Source organism: Eurypyga helias, unplaced genomic scaffold, assembly GCF_000690775.1.
Source record: "Eurypyga helias isolate BGI_N326 unplaced genomic scaffold, ASM69077v1 scaffold7139, whole genome shotgun sequence".
NCBI classification, from domain to species: Eukaryota; Metazoa; Chordata; class Aves; order Eurypygiformes; family Eurypygidae; genus Eurypyga; species Eurypyga helias.
In genome coordinates this window covers 91,925-110,108 of record NW_010273859.1, presented here as the reverse complement: position 1 = coordinate 110,108, position 18,184 = coordinate 91,925, and the positions used below count along the sequence as shown (strand labels likewise).

The 18,184-nt window shown below is 47.0% G+C and overlaps 1 protein-coding gene across 1 annotated transcript; it reads right to left on the bottom strand.

Moving 5' to 3' along the window:
• Positions 1 to 206: 206 nt before the first annotated feature.
• On the bottom strand, positions 207 to 17,346 carry GRAP2 (GRB2-related adaptor protein 2). The gene is made up of 9 exons (XM_010159625.1): positions 17,269 to 17,346; positions 14,053 to 14,144; positions 11,695 to 11,814; positions 9,458 to 9,626; positions 7,688 to 7,816; positions 5,444 to 5,566; positions 3,008 to 3,183; positions 2,352 to 2,446; positions 207 to 562 (listed from the first exon to the last, which is right to left on the bottom strand). Exons 1-9 carry the CDS (start codon positions 17,344 to 17,346, stop codon positions 207 to 209), a joined length of 1,338 nt encoding a protein of 445 aa, XP_010157927.1.
• Positions 17,347 to 18,184: the final 838 nt, after the last annotated feature.

The window sequence follows — 18,184 nt, the reverse complement described above, 5'->3', positions numbered from 1 at the left end:
CGTGTTACAATTAAAACCTGTTGGAATAAGGAGCAGGAAGGTTGGCAGGATAGATGGGTGGAGGAGAGGAGTGTCTCTCTCTTTCCTTACTAAGTGACCTGATCCATGGGAGATGTCGTTTCATGGGCAGACTACAGCAGAAAAGGGCATGGAAAACACCTCCATCCTGTGGCTACAGCACCTTCTACTCCTGCAAACAGCACCTTCTACTCCTGCAGAACGTCCCCCTTTAACCACACTTCTTGTGTCCGGAGACTCCATTGACTCGGGAAGGGCCTTGGTTCTTTGTGCTGTTTTTTTTGCCGGAAGGAAAACAGCTTCTGCTGTGGGAGGGTACAAAACAGCAGGCTGAAGCCTGTGCCTGCCGGCGTGTACAGGGCACGCAGGTAGCACTGCCTCTGCGCTGGGGAGCAGGCAAGGACGAGAGCAGAGGCAAGCGAGCCTGGGTCGCGCAGGCCAAAGCCTGGCCGGCTGCCCAGGGCAGTGCAGGACACGGCACTGGCGTAGTTACCGCAGGCGCCACGGTACCTTTGCCTCCTGGTAACTTTGGTGTCATTAGGTGCTGCTCGTAATGGGAAATCATGATTTTAGTGTGGTTCTGGTATGTTGTCCGTAATTAGTGTGCAGTCCTTTAACGCTAATCACCTCAAGTATTAATTCCTTAAACATCAATTAAAAAAAATCACGTGAAAATTTACCTCTTCCTCAAACGAATCGTGAACTAACATGGGGGTACTTACAATGTACTACTTAGACTTGCTTAATTAATTAATCTCTGTAAAGGGGTTTCAAATGTGTGAAGAGCTATCAAACTGTTAAGTGCATTATCTCCAATTAATTTTGTGCGACTACGTCTTCACTACCAAGAGGGTCTTTAGAGTCCTGAGGAAAGGAAAAGGAGACATTGCTTCTAATTTTAAAAGTAACTAATCAAAAAAAGGAATTAATTGAAAGATGATTTGACATGGTGGGAATAAGGGTGAACGTACCATTTCTTCTGTTTCAGCCAGACCTGAATATAAATGATTCATCATTCATATCCCTTCTGTGCCTTTTCTGGTCTTTGCTTCCATCTTCCCCTGGTCTTAATCCTCTCTCTCACTGAATATTAACCCTCTCTCTTCCAAATTTGGTATTACCTTGGCCAAAAAAAAAAAGGTTAAAAAAAGAGCAAATTGCAACAAAAACACTCTTCAAGCTGTGGCGTCCCTGAGGTTACACCCTCACACCAACCCAATAATAAGGTGGCTTGTTCCAAAAGAAGCCTCAAGGACTTCACTTGAAAAGGAGAGGCTAAAGGCCCAGAACAGAGGGCCAAAATGGCAAAAATAGTGGGCCAAGTTCAGCCCAGGGGTCATATGGTACCTCTCCATTGCCTGAGCCACCCTGATAGCCATTGGAGTTAAGCTCTTCATGTGCCTTTCAAAGTTTTCTGTTCTACTTGAAGTTTACATGCCTTGTTCATTGTTCTCATTTTACGGCACCCATTAATAATCTGCTTTTGGTGGAGTTCTCAGAAGTTTGACAATGAGTTCTTTCTGCTAACCCTGTCTAGCTGGCAGCTTTATTTAGGCCAGCTACACTGAATTTGTCTTTACCAAGAACTTATTTCCTGGATTGTTTTTCTCCCACTGGGACGAACAAAAGATAGCAACATTTTTCTTGCTGGGCCAGATTTGTTTTTTAGAGTTTTTCACTTGCCTTTCCTTTCTTTCCCAAGAATGATAAATTATCACTTCCTTGCTGACTGCTGATGTCCCAGATGTTGTGAAAAATTCAGGCAGCTTGTTTAATATCAACTTGCCTGAGCAGTGGCTATGCAGCACTGTCTCCTTCACAGGACCATTTTTAATGTGCATTTGCAGTATATTTGTATCACATCTGGGCATTCACTCGGCAATGATCTGAAAACCTATTCATTTACCTTATTTCATCCAAAAGAATGGGAACAGAGAACAGACTATTTGACGGCCACAACTTTATTTTCTGCATACTGGAAAGTAACAGCTTAGCCTGCTGGATAAGGCATTCCACTAGCAAGTCAGAATTGGGTACACAGTGATCCTCAACGACCCACGTGCTCTGGGAAAGAACTTCTTCCACCAAACCAGAAAATCCTCTTCTCTCAAACCCCTCCCCAATTCAGTTTTACAAAAGGAACTGTGAGGAACAATCATCATTACCCAATCCAGTAGATATAGTTTAACTCAAGGCCTGACCTGCTCTAACCAGGATGTCTAACGGAAGCGTAGGTCCCTCAGAGGACAGCTTGAAAATGGGACAAGCTGTCATTACAGGGTGTGGGAAGAAGAGCAGGACTGTCAGAAGCAGCAAAGAAAGTAGCTTCTCACCTTCCCGTAACTTCACCACCGGTTTGTTTGTACAAAAGCTTACAGGATCGTTTCCTGGCATCTGGTATATCCGTACAGTCCACTCACAGAAAGTACTAGAGGGGTAAGCCAGAAGCTATTTAGAAGAGGCAAGGTTGCCTTGCACCTCAGCCTAAGGCCCCCTCACTTTGCTTCCCACGTGACTACCGATGATCATTTAATTCACCTTGGTGTTCCTCCTGCCTGGGAAAGACAGGTGAAATGGAGCCTGAAGAGGCTACGAGTGCTGCCAGATCCAAAAGGAAGGGGTAGAGCTACCTGAATACCAAAGCCTGACTTGTCTGACATGTGCATTTCCACAGAACAAACCTAATTGCAGGAAGTTATCAGTACTTAGCCAAAGAAGTCACATGGCAGGGAGGATCCAGCAAGGTCTCAATGAACAGTCCAGGATTATTGCTCCCTCCCCTTCATGGATGTGAAAAATAAGGAAAAAAAAAATCCTATCCTCTTATGAGGGTTCCCTTTCATACCAACATTTCAAAAGCTCAGTTGCCAATAAATTAAAACAAAACCACCATATGTCCAGGGCAAGGGAAGATGCACTCCCTCTCTGTCCCTGTCATGTCAGAAGAGCAGCTCCAATATGGCCCCTCTGGGGCATACTGCGCCCTCACAGGGGCACTGGTGTGACATAGTTGGCAGGGAAGAGACCCAGTTCCCCACGCAGACGTCCTTTCCACCATGATGGGTTGGAGCTGTCCAGGACCTCTAAGATGTCTCCGCTGCGGAAGCCCAGCTCGTCATGTTCCACAGCATCAAAGTCGTACAAGGCACGGACCCATAGCGTTCGCTGGAAAGGAGACAGAGACAGGCAGTGAGCCAGAACTCTTAACACCTTCCTGCCACCCCTCGTGTGCCCCAGGACATATGTTCACCAAGAGAGGACAAGCAATGCTGGAATTGAGACCATCTTGCAATTAAACCAGGAAGTGGCCAAGATGCCAGGAAGGAGGGACCAGTTTACTGGGACACCCAACGGATGGTGCACCATAAGGTGAAAAGTCAGGCTGAGAGCAGGTCCTTAGAAAACAGTGTTCACATGGCTCCGGCTCCTCCACCCTGTGAGATCAGCCGTGGGGAGCCACGTTTGAAGCCAGTAATGAGAGACTTGAGAAGGGCTCCTGCCCGAGTCCTGCTGGGCTGTACTCTACAAGTGAATGGCTCTAGGGAGGTGACCTGCTGCTGGTACGGATGGGGAAATGTGTCCTTGGCCAGCAGAGGACTATGAGGGACACATCAAGGAAGCTACAAGGAAGTTGGGGGGACTTTTTACAAGGGCCTGTAGTGACAGGACAAGAGGTAACGGGTTTAAATTGAAAGTGGGGAGGTTTCGATTGGATATCAGGAAGAAGTGGAGAGGGTGGTGAGGCACTGGAACAGGTTGCCCAGAGAAGCTGTGGATGACCCATCCCTGGAAGTGTTCAAGGCCAGGCTGGATGTGGCTTTGAGCAACCTGGTCTAGTGGAAGGTGTCCCTGCCCATGGCAGGGGGGTTGGAACTGGATGGTCTTTAAGGTCCCTTCCAACCCAAACCATCCTGTGATTCTATGATCAAGAGATCCAACACACAGGTGAGCATTTGAACATTGTAAACAACAATACTTGCTCTTGCATGTACTTCTGGGGCATAGGGGAAGGTCTTAAACCTTCTTTAGAGTCTCCCCGAGGGCAGTCCCCTAAGATCAAAAGTATTTAGGAACTGGTTTGGGTATATCAGTTTATCTTGGGTTTGCACTTTAATGAGCACTATGGTCAGATTTTTTTTCCTTATGAAAACTTCCTCATAAAAGACTTTGCAATCAACCTCCCGTTTTGACCAGAAATCAGATTTTACAGGACATAATATGGGCTTCTTTTCTAGTAAATTGTTGGCACCCATACCAGAGGGCATAGACAATTTGGGAGGTATGTTATTTGGGCACAGATGGAGAAATCTGCTTGAAGACAGACTAACTTTTGCTAAATCTTCCAGTCAGAGCCCTGCTTAGATATGGCTCCTAGTTATTTGGCTGGACATACAGACCTTCCCATAATTGCATTTGTGGCTTCTAGATCACTGATGGGGTGTGGCAGGCAAGGGCATGTTGTTATTGATTGCCACAGCCTCTGAAGGACAAAAGCCACTGTATTTTGAGCTGGATTATAATAAAGATTTGGGGCTTTTGCCAAAAGATGACATGTCCCTGTTTCCCAGTTTGTTCCAAATTTCCTAATCCAATCTGTCCTCTTTCTCTCACACCTGAGAAAGATCTGCTGTCCTTCCCTTCCCTCCCTGGATCTAGGTTCCCTGGTTGATCTGGGCTAAGCCGTACATTTCCTCAAAGAAGAGACGCATGCCCTAGGTCACATTCCTAGGAGCTGATGGAGAGATACTTTGGCGTTGGCAGTGGAATCACGGGCTGAGGCAGAGAAGGACACCATGCTCTATGCAGGCATTCACATAGTGGGAATTTGCAAAATGACTGAAGCAAAACGTAGTGGAATAAAGAGTGTGACAATAAGTGTGTTGCAACACAGAAGGAGCTCAGTATCATGAGGCAAGTCTCCAAAGGACTTTAAAAGAGTGCTGTACGTCTAGCTACTGTGCTTAGGGGGGCCTGGCTGTGGTGGTACAAGTACTTGATAGTCCCTTGCATCAGTGGACGTGAAGCCCTTTCATTAGGTTTTCAGAAATGTCTTCTGCTGGACTGGATCCATGCTTGATGCAAATGTGGGGTGAGCTTGGGCTCATTCACAATGTCCCAGATGCCTATTTTATTGAGCTCATGCCAAGTTCCCTCTTCTACTAAATCTGCATGTTAACTAAGACTAGCCTTGAGGGCAGTCCTAGAACTACACTCATAAACCACGGTATTCCTACCCTCAGAGTGCCCCAGAAGCAGAAACCAGTGGCTGGGATAGTGTCTTGAGACTCAGAAACGTAAGTCCCCACAGGCTTAATACACTAATCCTCATCCAGCCTCTGTGCAGGTGACTTTCCCCAGACCGCAGGCCCATTGCTCAGGGACCCATTTAGTTGGGCAGATGGGGCCTTCCAGGTACATCACCTACCGGTGTCTGCTGGTGCAGCGGGTCTGTGTGTCTCCGTTGCATAGCTGCTGCACTTCCCTGGCTATGAAGATCCCTTAGTCCATGCAGCCCATCTTTCCTGTCCAGACTCCCACCATATCTATCCTGGAAAGGAAACAGCAAGAGAAAAAACATGTGTATGCTGAGGTGTATAAATGAGGGGCCTTAGGGGCCATTGGTGGCCAGGGAGTTAGGGTCCAACCCTCAAGTAAATCATCTTCGATGTCTGCTCCCAGTACAGTCCCGGTGCTGCAGTCCTGCAAGCAGTGCCCCTCATGGAAAAGGCCACCTCAGACGGTTCTATTTTGGGTTTTTTTTTTTGTAGAAGTTGAAAGTTGACTGTCCTCAGCTGTGTTCCACAGCTGCTGGGAAAAGTGGTCAGAGAGGGTCTTTTTTGGCCTCCGGGACTTTTGGAGAAAACCTAAGGCTGTTCTAACTCACAGGTGAAAAGCCGTGCATGCCAAGGGGACTTCTGCCCATCTGGAGTTACTATGCACCAGTCCTGCCCACTCCTTGCTCCTCTGTCCCAGCTGCTGGTGGAACCGCAGCGATGCCAAGGCAGCTGACCTGATCTGAGAACTCACTACCTTACTTTTTCTTGGGCTGCTCAGGGAGCAAGCTGGCAAACCCAACAGCCAAAGGAGAAAGAGAGGAAATCGGGTTCAAAACAAAGAAGCCATATGATGGCACATCAGCAGTCATATCAACACAAATCAGCCCAGATGGAGAGAAGGAAGTAGGCATGGTCCAGGGATCAAGTTCTCCTGTGTCTGCACAGCTGAGAGGTGCTGAGTGTCTTCATCCCTCCAGGCCCTTAGTGCAGGCACTAAGCTGTTTTTTGTAACGGTGTGACAGAATCTGTTCCCATGTTAGCTCAGGTTGCTGCAGTGCTTCAGCGTTACAGGGTCTGATCCACTGTGTCAACAGGGGGAAGGAAGAACAACAGCTTGTGCTTACTGTTGCTTGTAAACAGCTTTCATCCTCTCCCTCTCGTTGCTTCCTTTCTTGCACCTACTCTTCCAAAAACTCCCCTGGTCTCACTTGCACCTTTGTCAGCCTAAAAGGTTGCTGAGGCTGGAGCACAATTTGCGCCTCACCTGTCCCTGAGAGAAAGTGAGTGAACTCAACCTGCAACTCAACTCAAGCTGCAAGAACTTACTACATGGACTCCTCACTCCCAGGAGTGTATCTGGTCTGTATCAAATGTGATTCATGCACAAACTGTGCTCCAAAGGGTGCAGGCTCTCAGCTCTGTCAGAAGCTGTATTATTCCATCAGCAGTCCCCTGACAGAGAACACTGCCTGTCTGATGAGAGAACAGCCACTTCATGACTGCCCCTCGCCTTGCTAAGTGGGAGCTCTCCTGCTTCAGGGGATGCGGTTCTGGGTTCAGGACAAGTCCTGTCCTTGGATGACGCTACATTGTCTCTAGCTAGAGACATGAGCCAACCCCAGAAAAACTATTTCCCTCAGAATTAATCAGGAAGAACTCTGGAGATGCCACCAGGTACTGCTGTTGTACTCTCCATTCCTGTTCAAGCAAAGGAGTAAAGAAAACCTCACGCATCACGGATACAGCATGATGAGAGAGTGCAGAGAGGGCACAGAATAGGGAGGAGGAGGAATGTTCTGAAGGAAACCAAACTATCCTAGGGTTACCATAGTAATTTCTCATCCCTGCGGTGTGTGTTGTGGTGCTGAATGCCAGTAGCGTAACTCAGAATAGGCAGCAAGGTTTCAGTTGTCCTATAGACTAGAGAGGAGTTCCTCAAACCGTCTGTGTGTGTGCGTACAAGATTTGGGAGCGTTGTCCTGCACTCTCACTGGATGATACCTTAACTCCTTTCCTAAGCAAAACAAGGACATGACACCATCCCTTGGTTTCCAGTTTTTGGGATGGAGGTCCAAAACCTCCCTAGGAGTACTCCCGGGTTCCCCATGAAAGGGTCACTGGCTGCTGAGTTCTATGTTTTGCGGTTTGTCACTCAGTCACGGGTCACAGAACTAAATAAAAGCCCACGTATTTATTACACATCAAAAGAGCTCCCCAGGCCGACACCATCATCGCTGCTGCTCCCATACAAAGACCTAACTGGCTGGGCTCCCTAAAGCAGGTTCAGGGTGGCAGATACTTGACAAAGTGACTGTTTGCTCGCTACCAAGCAATTAAGGACAATGTTTCGTGTGCCCGGGCTTGACATCCCAGCCCCTCATTCCTGGTAGTACCTGTTGCTGCGGGAGTATGGGGATAGGATCTACATATCTCCTGGATATAGAAGAATGATCTTCTCCAGCTGCTCCACCCAGGTAGAATCCTTCCCGGCCCATACGTTCCAGGCTCCCACCACACCTCTCCTGATGGAAGAAGGATCATGAAAGTGAGGTCAGGTTTTGCTCCCACAATACCTTTGACTGAAGCTTAGCAATTGCTGAACATTGATCACCACCACTACTCTCTACCTTGGAGGCTTTTCCAAAGGAAAGATCCTGCCCCACCGAACAGAAGGGCAAATTAAGAATCCCATATTTTAGATCTTTGCCATAGCTATTCCCTATCTGAAAAGTCGTAAGGGGAGGTGAAAAGGTGACTGCTGATGTCAGGTCTGGCACAGAAGGCAAGCTCTTTTTGGAAATACTGCCCTTATATGTCATTTGTTTCTGCACTGAAGTCTGTATATTACTATCATTTTATCATATGGCTGTAGCATCTAGATATTTGAATTGTGAACAGAAACCCCACTGTGAGGAGTACTAAACACACCCTGCTGAGCCCATCACCATAACAAATGTACAGTGTTTGCCAAAGCAAACTTGACTCCTGTTCTTTCATTTGCCTGTCTGCATCTTGGAGCAAATGCTGTTCTCTTTGCCTTCCTGCTCACAGCCCAAACAGGTTGTTTTACTGATAAATGTGCATACGGTCTTTCTTTCTCCTTCCCCAGACCATTCTTTGCTGTGATCTCTCTCTCATTGGTCCCATAGCCTCTATTTTATACCTTACTAATGCATTTTTAAACCTCTGCATAAGTGGTCTAGAAGGAGATAACACAAGCCCCTTCTGCAGACTGAGAAATGGATCATCTCTCTTTTGGAGCTGGTAAGAACGCCCCACATGCAGCCTATAAAACTAAACTGCTGCAGAGAACGAGTCACGTACTTTCTGCCTTACCTCTATCTGCACATCCTGGTAATTTAATACCAAAATCCATTTCCCTGTAAAGCAGGACTTTGGTTAGCGCAGTGACCAGGCATGCTCGCTCCCAATACTGTGTGTGCGATCCATAGCAGTCTCTGCTATGCCATTTGCTTGTTCCCCTGGCACAAAACCCAGGCCTTCATTGGACTGGGATTTCCCTGCCTTCTCAAACATCTACTGCATCTTCCCTGAATGCACAGCTTGTTCCCATATCTGCCATGTTCTTCTCAGCAGTACTTTTCAGTTCCTACCAGCCACTGCTCCAGGTTCTGCCCTCGGTTCCTCCGCACTCCTCACTGTGTTCACTTGGTAACGGCAGATGGCTGATTCTTCTGAGCAGACAAACTTTCTGCTGTAATAACAGCTGCACTCTGGGTGCGTTCAAGGACACTAGGAAACCCGACTCAAGTTCTTCTCAGACACAACCTACCAGTCAGCTGTGCACCTGCCCTTATGAAAGCGAGGCATTTCAATAAGGTTAAGTCCTGCTTCTCTTGTGTAAAAGCATCTTAGATTTTCAGCTCTTGGGCCTTAGCAGAGCTGTAGCAAAGCTTGTCTGTGCAGATTTGCAGCGCTGCCTATTGCTATCCAAAACAGAATCAGAAAATTCTGCTCAATTATGTAACTGTACATACCACTGAATCCACCAAAAATCTATGTTGCAGGGCCCACCAGCATAGTGATGTGATTGGGTTCCCAAGGACAGACTCTTCCCCCAACCCCAAGACGTTCTCATCAGCTGAATTCCTTCCACAGAAAGCTTTCTCATGGAGAAACTCCTAAGGATAGGTTGTGTTTACCCTCTCTTCTCGGCTGTTTTCCCTCAGGAAGATCTGCTTCTGCCTGGAGATGGAAGTTGTCTTGTAGTAGTCCACCAGCTTGTTTAACGAGTGGAATTTCTCTGTCCACAAGTAATAGTTACCCTTTGAATCCCTCATCACTTTGAAGTGTTGCACATCATCTTCATGCCTGGATCCAATTGGAAAAACAAGACATCACCAACCAGCTTGCACTTGTGTCCTTTTTGAAAAAGTCATTTCCAGAAGGGTACCAAACTTCTTGCTTGGCCACACCTAGACTTCTGGAAAGTAAAGCAGTGGCAGTCCTTGGGCGTACTGGACCTAGATGTGGCTCCGTATTTCAAAACTCATCATTTACAGACATGGAGAGCTGCAGGGCTGCCCAGTCACAGAGCACTACCAGAACAAAGCATTGGGTTTTTAAGCCTCTCCTTTGAAATAAGAGGAGCTTTCAGGGCTGCAAAGAGCTAATAAATTTATTCCATACTTTGTATGGGAGGCAAAGGTGCAGTTGTATTCTACTCACTAGCCTCTGCAGGTTGCTGTCAACATCCAGTCTGCATTGAGTACCAGAGGTCTATTACACCTTTTCACACCATGGGCATCGGCACTACATGCAGACATAGTCACACGAAGCAATACATTAGATATTACACAATTGTAAAACTCAGCATAACGTCATTACTACTGGTCATTCTCCCTACCCAAAAAGGAAAAAAAAAAACCCAACCCAGGAATTATTAGTTGCTTCACAAGCCAAATTAATAGTCTCAACCTTCTGCCTCTGTTTCCCCCCCTGCAACTCCCCTCCTCCTACCCGACTGGGACAATTCCTCTTTGCACCAGATATGACCTGGTTTTGGTACCCACCTCCTTGCTCTGTGCAACTCCAGGAACTCAAAACACTCATCTCAGAAGCTACATCTGCCCAAAACACTAACCAGGGACCAAGGAGGGTCTGAGTGCTGTGCTGGAGTGCTACAGACGCACAGGCTGTTAAAGTGTTAGCATGGCTGGGGTCCAAACCAAAAAGCCCTCCCCTAGATAATGCCGGGCCATGGTTAGGGGGACAGAGTGGACCAAGAACTCTTTGCAGCAAGCTGCCTGAAAACAGCAGTCCTGTTCTGTGGGGTGAAGAGGGTTTAGCCATATGGATATGAGCTCTGCCACGTTGCTTGACCTCAGGGCCAGAGAAAGAGTCATAGAATCATGGAATGGTTTGGGTTGGAAGGGACCTTAAAGACCACCCAGTTCCAACCCCCCTGCCATGGGCAGGGACACCTTCCACCAGACCAGGTTGCTTAAAGCCACATCCAGCCTGGCCTTGGACACTTCCAGGGATGGGGCATCCACAGGTTCTCTGGGCAACCTGTTCCAGTGCCTCCCCACCCTCTCCGGGAAGAACTTCTCCCTGATATCCAATCTAAATCTCCCCACTTCCAATTTAAACCCGTTACCCCTTGTCCTGTCACTACAGGCCCTTGTAAGAAGTCCCCCCTCAGCTTCCTTGTAGCCCCTTCAGGTACTGGAAGGCTGCAGACTACTCAGTGTGTCAGTGTTTACTGGTGTAGATGCAGCCAGGATGTTTTACTGAATTCCTCCCAGGTATTTTTTAACTCCCTGAATCAGAAAGTGCACATGGCTTGGAAAATACATTGCTAACCACTACTCTAATTTAAAACTGGTTATCAATTGACTGAAAATTGGGAAGCCAACAATCATTTAAGAGCTCTGCTTTAAAGCAAATGCCTTGAGAAGGGCTGGGCCACAGTAAGTTGCCCAATAAGAAACTGAAAGCCATTTCTGTCCAATGGCTGTTTAGTGACCTGTGGGAAATAAGTTAACAATGTAATAGTTATCTCTTAGTAGCTAATAGTAGAATTCTTGGATTCAGTAACCAGAGCTGTCAGGGAAATAAAACAAACAGAAGACACATGTCTTTCACTGTGGGAGATGTCTTATGTTCCACTCTGCTTTGCTGCAGCTCTTTCAGAGAAGCAGGTCACCAAGGGATGCAGCTTTGGAATAGGGAATTCACTGTGTCACTTGAAAAGAGGCAGAAACATTTGGGAATCAGATGCCTAATTTGTTCTCATTCACAACACAGAAGCACTGCCAGCGACTGGCAGCCCACAAACTTCCCAAGAGCCTAGGTCACATTCGGAATCCTGTCAAGAGGAGGCTAGGGACACCATTAAACGGGAAAAGAAGCAGGAAAATGCTGTGAGAGCAGATACCTGACAGAGATGGAGAAGTCACCATGAGAGTTCTGACTGGCTCGGACGATGAAGGAGCCAACTCCTTTGCTCATGAGGATGTTCTCTGCTTCATGGCGGGATATCCTTTCATCAAACCAGCTGTCAAGTGGGACAAAATCATGGAAACATGAATAAGGAAGGTGAATTAAGGTAAAGAACAAAAAAATGAGGGTAGGGAGAAGGTGAATAAGCAGGGTGGAGGAAAGACAACACAAAAGGATCAGAGGAGCCCACATGACTACTCCCAGTGGCCATATACATGCCAAGGTACAGGGTTTGGATGGGTGCAGACCATTTTCTTTGAGCAGTAAAAGCACGTAGATGCAAAGAGAACAATGTAAACTTTGGCCTGCTAAGAAGCAACACTGCTGAAACTGTAATTACAGGCACAGTACAGTAAGGTGTTAGTCAAAGAAATTTTAAATTACAAATGCGCATGTATATATACATACACGTGTTATTCTCTGACATATACATCAAATTGCTTTTGGTAAACTGATGGAAAATTACTGGACTGTGATGGATATATTGCAAGGGACACACATAAATTTTTAGCAGAAGCAAGCCATGAAAGTTTTAGTACTAATAAATTGGCTCCTGCAAGAGTTATAATACCACGAAATCACAGAAACACAGAATTCATAAGCATACTTCTGCATATTTAGCCAGGCATAACAAACGATAGTATATGGCACTGGACAAATAATGAGAAAGTCACCATAAATAGTAAAATAATACAGTCTCAATAGGAATTTTTCAGTGGAGAAAAAAATTCATCCTGTACACTCATGTATGTCCACTCACAGCTAATAAGATCTACGGTCTGCAGTCTTCTGCCTTTACGTAATGCGTAATTGCCTGTATTGCATTAAAATTAAGGTCTGGTGGTTTCATATGCTCATTTCCACGTTTGAGTTTCGTTATACTTCTCCTTACTATCATCACAGTTTGCCTATGTGTCATTAGCAAAGGCAAATCAGACTTGAATCAGCACTGATAACCGCTCTCGATGATTACTGCACAAGACAAAGTTGGGGAAAACGGCCCATCAGAAATAGGAGACAGCTCTTATCCCTGCAGCTGGCCTGAACTGCTTCAGCCTGCCAACCTGCTACTCTTAGGGAAGCGTCAAAGTGGCAATATTTCCTCACAGCTCCTGCACAGTGAAAGCACCGTGAGAAAAATATGTGTGAAAAAAAGAAGCCGCTAGTGTCCCCGCATAGTGCCACAGCCCCCTGAAAGAGCAAATGAGAACAACTGACTGGGAGTTCTCGTCCCCCTGAGGCCCGTAAGTACCAGCCCATGTTTGCAGAGCAAACTATGTCCTTCAGCTCAGCCAAGCAGGTTGGCTTATGGCCAGTAAGTGCCACTTCCACAGGGGACAGTGGCGCTTACTTGTGCCCTCAAAATCCCTGTACACCCCCGTTTTGCGTGCTCGGGGCATCGGTGTGCTCCCGCTAGCAGCACCAGGCTTGCTGCGTGCTCTGAAATGCTGCAGCACTTACCAAAAGAGAACAATTGGAGGGGCTTCAGGGAGCGTTTCTGCCAACGGGAAGGGTGTAAAAATGCCACCCGTTGTCATATTTATGGCACAGGGCAGGACAGCACATTTAACATGGCTTAAACACCGACCAGTCCTTTCTGGAAACGCAGTGACACCCGCTCGGTGGGAAGAGAGAAATGGGGGTATGCCCGTCCCCTGGCAGAGCTGTCTTTGGGAAGGGGTGGGGGGAGCAGGGCAGCATGTGTGGTCTGTCATCTCCGTCAATCCACGCGTGACACCAGCTGTCACATTTCGCGTAGCATCGCACTGACCTCTAGTGTTACCGAGAGAGACTCGCACACCCTTTGCCGGGGGAGGGAATGCGGGTGGCAGGGTGGGCAAAAGGGAGTTAATGTCGTTAAGAGTCGGGGGGGGAGGATTTACATTTTTATAATTCATTTTTCAGAGAGATTTCTTGCTCTTCCTTTTGTGCTCAGCCTCTGTCTCCGTTGCCAAGACTTCACCTCATGACTATTCTCCTTCTTTCCGAGGAGATCTGAATGCAGTTCCTGCCACATCCCAGCGACATCCCTCTGAGCGACAGTAACAACGGAGTCACTTGGGAGTGACAGAGCATCGAGAACCGTTCAGCGCTGAAAGAACAGAGGATGCTCGAGGGCAGAAACGAGATGCGCTGGCAGAACTGCGTACAGCGCGATGGCAATCCCTGCCAGCCTGGAAGCGTGGTACGCTACAACCGCCGCCTCCTCCGTGCCGCCTTCCTTTGCGCGTGCTCTCGGCAGCGCTCCGTGGAAGCGTGCGGTGGTGGTGCACACAGTGTCCATGACACTTACGGGGGAACATGGAACTCAATGAAGTTCTTGGGGACATAGCCCTCTTGACTTCGGAGCTCAGCCTTGTACCACTCTTCCTGGGAGCTCAAAACCTGCAATGGGAAGACAGGTGGAATAAATGTGTCTCCTGAGAAAGGCAAAAGTAACAAAGATTCTGGCAGAAACCTGGAATTTCTTGTAATAATAGAACTCCACATATGCTCTACTTCCCACCCACCATGCAGCAAGGTTAGTGGCCAGTGGCCACTTCAGAGCAAAAGAAGCAATAAAGGAGGCTGAGTAGAATTGGAGGGATTGCTTGTTAACTTCATCCCTTCGTCTGAATGCCTGGCTGGCTGGGGACACCATCTGCATGTCTCTGATGTCTGTGAAATGAAAAAACTCATCTCCAAAGGACTTGACAGGGGTTTAGGGAGTTCTCTGTGCTGCTTTTAGTAGTTGGTACTGGAGCATCTCGGTTTCACAACGGAGGAAAAAAACCCCCTGTGAAAACTCCTGATGTGTGGGTACGGAGGGACGCACAGCCCTACCTCTGCGTGTGTGCGTTATGACTGCACAGATGTCACCGTGCGCTCCCACGCGTCATTTCACCAGAGGTGATTTAGTGGGTTGTCTTCAACTGCCCTGAGCTTTGCCAAGGTAGAGAAAAGAAGGAGGCAAAAAGTATTTTAAAGCTACTGTTACACTGAAGAGATGGTAGGACGGCAGGAAGCCAGTCCACAGTGCACGCTGGGGTGGCTTCAAGTGTGCTGACATCAGTGTTGACTGTCACGGTCCCTAGGGACTGCCCAAACTCACTGCTCCCTGGCTGATGGCTCACGATATAGCCCTAAGCTAGAGGAGAGAGGACAGGGATACGACCACGTTGTGATTTTACTGCAAGTGTTGTGGTCTTGGGCGTTTTGTTTGACATTCCAACTCCTGGGACAGGATTCCGCTTTATGAAATAAAACATGTTTCTGTTTTCTCTGGTTTTGGAGAGGAGCCTGGAAGCATGAGCCATGACAGTCTTAAAAGGAGAAAGCAAGCGGAAAAGACTTAATTTAAAAATCTATTGTTAACAATAACAATACTTGTTTTGCAAGCCAATCCCATGTTTTTGGGAGCCTAATGCACGTCCTAACTTCTTGGTGTTGGCAACAAGATGTTACTGTCCCCAGGGCTGATGTTCCATTGTCTTGCCTGCCACGTAGGCCTTTTTAATGCATTTGGGTACAGAAAGGTTGGGGAACAGAAAGCTGTGGCGTTCCCTGCTTGTACAGTCACGGCTTCCCCCATCCCCGGGTGATGGATTAAGGATCATTTTTGCTGCTGTGGCCAATTAAAGAGGATGATAGCTACTCCCTGCTTACACTCAGGCCCCACTTTGTTGGCAGCAAGGTTTCCAGAAAGACCCACCTGCTGGTTCTCGGTACAGGGCTGGGAGGTTTCTCTCAGCGTGTCATCCTCTCAGAGAAGGATGTGGGGGGGGGTGAGAGGGTGGATTTCCTCCTGTCACTGCTGGTTGAGGGCCTCATGTTTCCTGTTTTCTAATCTCTACATCAACAGTGCTCATCTTATCTCCCTTATAAATCAGAAAAGACTGCCAGCAGGTTATGCAGGCGGCAGGAGGGGGCTCATGGTGGGGTATGAATGTACGTGTGTGTGTGCCAGAAGAGAGATGTTACTCAGGCTAATTTACTGTTACTATGGCTTGGGCAGCTAAGGTGTTATTTTGTTTACCTCAAGAATGTTAATGCAAGAGGCAGTCTGACTTTGCTGGTGGTGAATCGTCCGTGACGGTTACTAATAATGCCAATGCATAGTGCTATTTGACACTTTTCATCGGTAGCTTCCAACGTACTTTGAAAGGAAGTTCTGGCTTATAACGATTTTACAGGAAGGAAAATTGAGGAACAGAAGGAGAAGAGATCTGGCCAACACCACCACCCCTGCCAGGGACTTGATGAAACCACAGTCTCCTGAGGAAGAAGATATCAAGTAAAGATCATGGGACCATAGGGACATGGGGACTATTTTTGAGCTAAGGGAGGATTAGGGATGAGAGTGTTCATCTGCGCTGAAGAGACAGTGATTTCTCCAGAACTTTCTCATAGCTCTCTGGAAAAACCTGGTATTTGATCTTAATGAGTTCTGGATGCCATCAGCTTTGTCTAAGCTTCAAGAATTAAAAGGAAAATAAAACAAAAAATGATGATGATAGAAGAGGCAAGGCTGAGGCCCACTATCTGGTTATTAACTGGAACTGCTGGGACCGTACAGGGAGATAGTGAAGGCTCCAGGGCCAAACAAGGGTTTAGGTCCTATTGTTGTACAACATCCCCCTGGACAGTGGAGGGGTTATAAGGCCTTAGAGAGGCATTATACTCAAGCATTTTCAACTGAAACAGAACAGCTACGCTGGGGGCTGAGAGGTGGATAAATAATTAGGGTGGAGCAGTGTGTGACTTCTTCTGTGGGGTTTTGGCAGGGTTAGCAAGAACTGTTTTACCATAACAAATGCAAATCAACTTTAGAGACTCTCACATGCTCTGTATTCTGTACAATCAACTCTACTGCCATTCCTCCACTGCTAAATTCCTGTGAGAGTATGTATAATATTATTACTCCAGGACCTCTTAAACTCTTCCATTATTTGTGTGACAGACTCTTATGGACTTTTCCTCTTCTATTTGTAATCACCCCAAACCCCTGCAGCAACTAACAGTAATTACTTACAGTGAAAGGTTAGATATAAGTCCTATAACGCATGATAACTATTTTTTAAACAGTTTATAAGCTGGAACTAAGGAAGACAGCAATCTCTCTGGACCACACTCATCCTGCCTGCCTCCAGACATAGTCATCCTAAACGCAGTCACTTTAGACTACATATATAGTCAATGAAAACAGACAGGCCCATCAAAATTTGTCTACCAAAAAACTGAACCTGTGCCCCAGAAAAGGTACTTACAACCCTGCTGGTTGCTGGAGGACTGTACAGCAACTAAATCCATAGCTGATGAACCTAAAATCATGTGAAGTGGACACAGACTCAAGCGACCTGAGAACTGGTGGCTGACCTACAGCGAACCCTATGGGAGACGAGTGTCCTGCATTTATATCCCAGCTTCTAGACATCTGTCTTCACCTGTTTTGTTAAGGCAGATGGGAGCAGAGACAGATCTGGCAGCACTGTCAGAAATGCTGTTTAGTCAAGCCTGGGGCTGCACTTACCTTCAGCATATCCCCCGCCTGGAAGCTCAACTCATCCTCTCCAGAAGCACTGAAATCAAACTTGGCGATGGCTTCCATACTGTGTCTTGGTGGCAGAGCAAAGCTGGAAGAAGTATATGCTTGTCAACATCTGTGAGCTGCTGGGACTGCTGAGTCTAGCCCCTAGAAAGCTTATAGGCAATGCTGTGATTTGTACATGGATGAGCACGCGCCAACCATTGGTAGGCATTAGTTACTAGGCATGGAAGGACGTTAGCAGGTAGAAGAGATGGCATGGCTAAGAGGCTATAATTATCTCAGGTCAGTAGTTCAGACAACCCATTGTGTATGCTTATTGCAACAGATTGCATTTTCTGCAGCAATCTCATGGAGAAGTTTGCACACGCCACCCAAATAAGCTGGTAGCAGGTAAAACCCACCTCCTCTGACCAAGTACTCTGTCACAGTTCCCAATAAAGCAAGCGACTCTGTCATGCAATAGAAGAATGCATTTGCCCTCTGCAGTGACTTACTTTTTATCTCAAGAGTGAGACAAATTGCAGACAAAATGAACAGTCTGCAATAAGTATAAAACTTTTTCTTGGACAGAGGCCACAATACTGAAGGTTGAAAGAGACTTTTCTCTATGATGGCTTAGCACGGGTGACCACAATTTACAGCTAGGAAAAACTGCTCGCAGAAAGGCTGTGGTCCCTCTTTTGGAGCAGGCAGAGAGTGAAACTGTAGCACTGACAAATTTAAGGCATGCACTTACACTACCTCACTGCTGATAACCCAGGAGCCTGAAAACGTACCAGGCAGCCTGCAAACCCAAGTCTGCTTTTCATCGGCAGAGCAGATGTGGCAGGGGAAGTAGCAACATGAGCTTCGCTTCTTCACCACTTCCTGCTCATGTAACTCAGATGTACCCCAGCGG

Bases quoted from the DNA above. Each gene is read 5' to 3' on its own strand.
- GRAP2 (XM_010159625.1), bottom strand. From the start codon at position 17,346: ATGGAAGCCATCGCCAAGTTTGATTTCAGTGCTTCTGGAGAGGATGAG. The intron at 11,815-14,052 runs GTAAGTGTCATG...CCCACTTGACAG, and splicing joins ATTGAGTTCCATGTTCCCCC to CTGGTTTGATGAAAGGATAT. The intron at 563-2,351 runs GTGAGAAGCTAC...CATTACGAGCAG, and splicing joins GGTGGTGAAGTTACGGGAAG to CACCTAATGACACCAAAGTT.